Raw genomic sequence first — 6312 nt, 5'->3', positions numbered from 1 at the left:
CGCAACGGAGATGCTGAACATCGGTGGCGAAATCAAGCAAGCTGAATAACTTACGCATTGAGACAATCAGCATTTTTTGCCATAAATAGGCCTACGGCAATTTAGAGTTTACACTTCTACTCGCAAATATTAAATACGTCATCCCTGCAATAAAACTCCATTGACTTTTCCCCGTTCAGATCCAGGAAGTCCGGAAAAAAAATTGTCATCCCTGTGTTACTCTATTGGAGGCTGTAATACTCAAAAAGGTTGTTCTAGAATAGAATAGAATAGAATAGAATAGTAACGTTTTTTTTGTTTTTGTTTTTTACTAGAGGGAACCTAATCTCCTTTGACAAACATTTTTAATTTTTAAAATAAAAATATTAACTTTTGAGTTTTGAACAGATGGACTTTCCAAATGTACAGTCGCAGTATCATAACAATCAATGACCTTTCCACCTTTCCATGCCACAAATCTCAGGGGGAAAAACATAACTACTTCATACCTATGCTAATAATAGCCCTCTTTTTGTATAGACTTTAGCATTGTGCATTTTCTCTGATTGTCTTTGTAGCAAAGGCAGCCTCTATCCTGCAGTCCAGACTTCTGGGCGATAGGAGTGAGTGGACCAGCGCTGTAATGACCTGGAGCCGCCTGCAGAGGGAGCTGGCCGGCAGAAGAACCACCGCCTGCACACCCAACGCTGCTGTTGGACCAATGGAAAAGAAGAGAAAGGGAGAGGAGGAAGAGAACATGGTGGAAAGAGAGAGAGGGATGGAGAGATGGGGGGAGGAAGAGAGGAGCCATGGAGAGAGTGGAACCCAGGCATCAGAGAGAAAGAGGAAGTGGGATGAGCAGAGTGGAGAGAATGGTGAGACCAAGGTTATTATCGTTAACTAAAACTAAACTAAAAGCTAAAACTAGGTGTGTGTGTGTGTGGGGGGGGGGGTTTAGTTAACTGATCTAAATATAAAAACTATATATATATTTTTTTTGGGGGGGGGGGTACTAAAACTATTTGGTCAAACACAACATTGGTGCATAGGTTTATTGAGACTGGGAATTGCCTTCACAAAGTGTTGCGTTTGTTTTGAAATACCTATTCTGAACTTCTTAAATCTTACCCTGACAAATCCCCCCCAATATATCATAATCATAATCATAAATCTATAATTAATATTTTTTTCTCTCTTTTCATTTTTACAGATATGTTTGTCAGGGTCTAGAAAAAGAAAATGTCTCTATCTAGGGAGAGCCATCATGATACTCCCACCATTTTTATTTGATAAATGATTTGAGAGAAAAAGTTGAATCTCATACTTGTTCTTGCTTCGTTTGCCACTGTCCTGATCACCTCTCCAGGTATTAAAGTGGAGGAGGGACAGGAAGCAAGGAGAGAGGGGACACTACGGGAAGCCGGCAGGGACAAACTAGAGCCTTCTCCTCCTGCCCCCGTATCTTTCAGGATCAGCTGCAAGTGCACCGGAGCTCTGTCCAGACGCTTCAGCACACAGGTAGAAGAACATCATAGATACACATGCTATATTGTACAAGTTCCACTTAACTGACCTGCTCTGCTTAAAGTCGAGCTGAACCCAAGAATGACTTTTCTTTTCTTTTAGTTCAAATACCTAGGTATGCAGTGCACCTATTTAATAATGTATGCAAAACAAATCACAACAATCTAATTTCTTTAGTTTTTCACACTTTTTCACATCAAAAGTTCGTTTTTCAAGATTTCATTGATAACAGTAATTTACAGTTTGCTGACGTCACCTAGTACCAGGGACGGCTGGTATCAATGGGCTAGGGGGGCTAAGCCCCCCCTATCATTTCCAATAAAATGAGAAAAGTATTATTATTATTTATTCTTTACATACATTATATCAAACAAACTTAGAATTGGTTGTTTATGTTGGTGTAACCTATAGAGCAGCAACAGCGCCATCTGTAGTCACAAGAAAATCAGCAAATTGGGCTAGCTTTGTCCAGCCCCAAGACACTAGTGTCAGGCTTCAATCACCTTCGTTATAAGTGATTGACAGGTGTCTGGCACGCCCCCCTTGAGCTGCCGCCGTCTATGGCTCATTTGGGCTAAACTCCTGCAGCCCACCAGACAGAAGGGAGAGGAGGCGGGCCAACCAGACTCTCTTGACAACCAATGACAGCTCCAATGAGATTCACACACATTACTTCCTCATCCATTTTCCTTCATGTTTGACGGGGGAAATTACAAGTGTAGAGACTGGAGGCACATTGGCACAAAGGGACACACAACAAAATCGTAAGTTTTGTGTTACGTGGTTTGAACGCAGACAACAGCTGTTGCTCGTTAAGACATCAAAAGGAAAAGACGTGGACAGCTCTCGCTCTCTCTCTTTCTTCTCTCTCTCTCTCTCTCTCTCGTTCTCTCTCTCTCTCTCTCTCTCTCTCTTTCTCTCTCTCTCTCTCTCTCCTCCCAATCGTTGTCTGATAAAGACGGACTGAAATCTGTGGGAAATGGGAATGTGTTGGTTTTGAATGTAGTCTGTTCTATCATGTAGCCTATCACACCATTCTTGCATACTGTATCTTGTTTTTGTTAAAATGGTATGTGTAGCCTACAGAGCAAAATAGTCAAATTGTGTGTGTGTGTGTGTGTGTGTGTGTGTGTGAGAGAGTGTGTGTGAGTGTGTGTGTGTGTGAGAGAGAGTGTGTGTGTGTGTGTGAGAGAGAGAGAGAGAGAGTGAGTGAGTGAGTGATACAGAAGGTTTTGCATCAGGCAAGTGTCGTTTGTTGCTGCAATTTGGTATCTCGGATGCTGCTGAGCTATTGATGGTTATAATTTTTTAGCCCCTCCACCCAATATCACCACCAGCCGTCACTGCCTAGTACTATCAAATTTCTACCCCATTTCAACCAATCATATCACGACATGCAGCTGTCAATCAAATCTTCATTTCTGGATAATTTTCTCTTCCAAATGAAGTCGAAAATGGCGCCTAGTGCCTCTCATCTGGCAGAATTCCTATCCCATAAACTAACTACTAACTTGGCCAATTGTTAGAAACATGGATAAAAAACAAAAACTATAATCTCTAAGAATGCAAAGAAATGTAACTGGCTCGTTAAAATGCGCATTCCAGGGATATCGTATCGTTATAGCAGCGATAATGGCGTGCGCATCCGAGAGCTTGGTTGTCAGGGGTCGCACTTCGGAGATTCCAGGCCGACGTGTGCACTCTCCGCTCGGCAACTATGACCCGCCTCTCAACCTGTCATCTTAGACAAACTATGTTTTCAGTCATTATGCACGTGACGAACAGGTTCAGTTCGACTTTAAATCAGTGTTAGATTGATCTTTTGTCAAAGTGAATAATTCTGACCCTACACTAGTTCAGTGGGTCTCAAACTTTTTTTACTTGAGTTCCCCCTTTCCCTGATTTCTGAATCCAACTACCCCCTTTACCTGACTACAACATTTTGCTTAGAAAACTGCAAGAGAAAACAATAGCATATGATGCAATGAAGGAATGATAACCCACCTTTTGAAGAATATATCATTACAAAATAAGAAATGGAGTGAAGGAGTTGCAATTAGTGCCTCTTGAGCAGATTCATTTTAACATTTCATTTATCATGATTTATTCTTACTTTTTTCCATTTTCCCCTTTCTCTCAAATACCTATCCTGTAGTACCTCCATGTACCCCTAGGGGTACGAGTACCCCAGTTTGCGAACCACTCGATAAGATTTCAAGTCTAGGGTTGCACGATGATATTGGCACGTCGTCAATATCGGCCGATAATAAAGGATTTAAAATGACATATCCGCCCGAAACGAACATTTCTGCCGATAAAATATAGACGCTATAATTATTAGGGATGCACCGATCGATCGGCACGTGACCGGAAATGGCCGATTTCCACGTGATCTGCCTCGACCGGTGATCTGCGCCGGTCACTCTAAATAGCCGATTCTGTGAGCCGATTTTCAAGTGACGTGTGCGCACCCGAAAGCAGCGAGACCGAGATGGATGAGTTGCAGCCAAAACAAAAGCTGCCACTACACACATGCCACAGCATGTCTTCGTCGGTGTGGAGCCGCGGAGGGGCCGGGTAGGTTGCAGTCCACTCCAGTCTGAGCGGCTCGCTTCACCTCACCCTTCTTCCCCGACCAGCTGCAGTCCACATCACCGCTGCCTGCTGCTGCTGCTGCTGCTATCTGTCAGTCACGTTGTAACGTGGATACAGCCAGGAGAGGACTTTTGTTTCGTATTGCGAATAGAACGACAAACATAATAATCAAACGCATCGGACCAGTGTGCAAGGGTTTTTGTGCGAGATGATTTTTTTTCGAATGGCGGATTTAAAAAAATGGACTCTGTGTGTAAACTACGATATTCAAACTGAGTCAACTCAAACTCATTTCCTCATCTAGGCTACTCAATAACAGCCAAATCCACAACTGTAGAGTGGGCATGGCTTCGAAGGTCTCTGGGCTCCAGACCTATAGGCTATAAACTCCTTGTCCATGGATAACATTTTGACGTTTATTTATTTTATTTTATTAGTTTATTTGGCAGGGACATATACAAAAAAAATATTAAACCCCATAGGGGAAGATATGCTTTGTAACAGATTTAGCCATAGGCTACTTTCCATCTGAAGCCCCTGTTCTGTTGCACCTTTTTTCTTTTGGAAAAGTAAATGCATAATAACTGTGGGATATACTGGAATTAATTGTTTTATATTCATTGTATTTACACAAAAAAGAAAAGCTCTGTCCAGTAACCTGGAACACTTTTATTTTGAGATGTTTTTGAGTGAGATCGGCCTACCTCATGCGAATGATAAGAAATGTGACATGAATGTTAATTTTCTATTAAAGCAAAGTAAAAAAAAAAAAAAAAAAAAAGTAAAAAAAAAAAACCCCGCCAATTATTGTTCTTAGAAAGAAAATCGGAATCGTCAAAAATCGGTATCGGCAAGTCGGACTATTCAAAAATCGGAAATCGGAATCGGCCAACAAAATCGCAATCGGTGCATCTCTAATAATTATGCCCCCATGCTTGGCTGTTACTATATGCTCGTTGTCATGTCTCTGCGCCAGGGACGTCCTCACATGTCTTGCGTTGAGCGTGAAAGACATGTGCAACATGGCTGTGGTGTGTCCCAAACACATACCAAAGCTGCTGTTTGCAATGCTTGCTCAGTGTCACGGACCATTCCTTCAACACTACAAATGTAATGACCACTACAGGAGAGACTTGATGTACTCTGAAATTCGGTGGGAGGGAAAAGCATGGAAAATATCTGCATGATTTCTTTGACTTTGTCGTGCACCTTCTGCACTGTGTCAATCAGGTCCTTCTGCTTTGTGTGTGTGTTGTATTCACCTTATTCTTTGCCCATACAAGGACGCTTCTGCATGACGTCATTTTGTAATCGTCTTTCCGGTTTTAAACACGGAAGTAGAGTACGCCTACTGCAGTAATTTAGACTTGCCCAAAAAGCTGTTTTCAGACTTGCCAAAAAGCTGTTTTCAAGCTAAAAAACCCCAAACTGTTTTAAAGTTTTAATATTTGTCGGGTGAGAACGTAACATATACAGTATGTGACCAGTTTATCAGAATAACGCCTATTGGAAATCTTTAACGAGCAGCGAGGACCGGGAGCGCTGACTGTGCTGACACCGGTCGGACTAGCTATCTGTCAAACCCCACTGTAGTTAGACTACTGGCAGTGAGAAAACACTGTCGACGTGCTTTTGTAACTGACGTTAAATGCCGACCGGGTACAGCCATCGGCTCCTCGCAGCAGTAACGTTATGAACATGTAACTGAAGTTGGCCGCAGTGTAGCTTAATTCTGAATGTTGCCAAACTTCATTCATACTGACGTTTTATTTTGAAAATGGCCGCCAACTAGCGCTGAACCGGAAGAACAAATACGTTGCGTCGAACGCGGAAGAGAGAAAAAGTGGGTGTGGTGAATAAGGTGAATGTATTGGGGCCTGTGTCCACCTAGCGTCTTTTTCCGACTGTTAAACGCTGGGAGTGCTGATCACAGTGCACAATATACAAGGAAGCAGTCTGAAACTAACGTTAGTTCAGTGCGGTAGTAGCTTGATAGCTCACAGCTAGCAAGCTAACAACACATGTAGGCTACGTTATTAAAAGCAGTAAGCACAACACTCACCAGAAATATTAAGTGTCTAGCCAATCTGCTCCCACAATTGAGCCTTTCTGTCTCTGTTGCGATAGTTTCTCCATATGATTAGTTGCCAGAAAAGGAGCACCCGACACCAGCGTCTTTCTGAAAAGTTAAATTATTCTCAGCTGGAAGCGCTG

General features: G+C 42.4%; 1 protein-coding gene across 1 annotated transcript in view; it reads left to right on the top strand.

The window, feature by feature from the left end:
• Positions 1-722: 722 nt before the first annotated feature.
• LOC310771058 (THUMP domain-containing protein 2-like) overlaps positions 723-6312 on the top strand; it is an 18776-nt gene continuing 13186 nt past the window's right edge. Inside the window, exons 1-2 of the mRNA XM_083663738.1 lie at positions 723-854; positions 1346-1497. Of these exons, the coding sequence (XP_083519864.1) occupies positions 737-854; positions 1346-1497 (270 nt within the window). The 5' untranslated portion in view covers positions 723-736. The remainder of the gene's footprint in view (positions 855-1345; positions 1498-6312) is intronic.

Source organism: Poromitra crassiceps (assembly GCF_964638095.1).
Source record: "Poromitra crassiceps genome assembly, contig: HAP1_SCAFFOLD_324, whole genome shotgun sequence".
Classification (NCBI taxonomy): Eukaryota; Metazoa; Chordata; class Actinopteri; order Beryciformes; family Melamphaidae; genus Poromitra; species Poromitra crassiceps.
The sequence above is the reverse complement of the archived record's forward strand: the minus strand, read 5'-3'. Positions and strand labels throughout refer to the sequence as shown.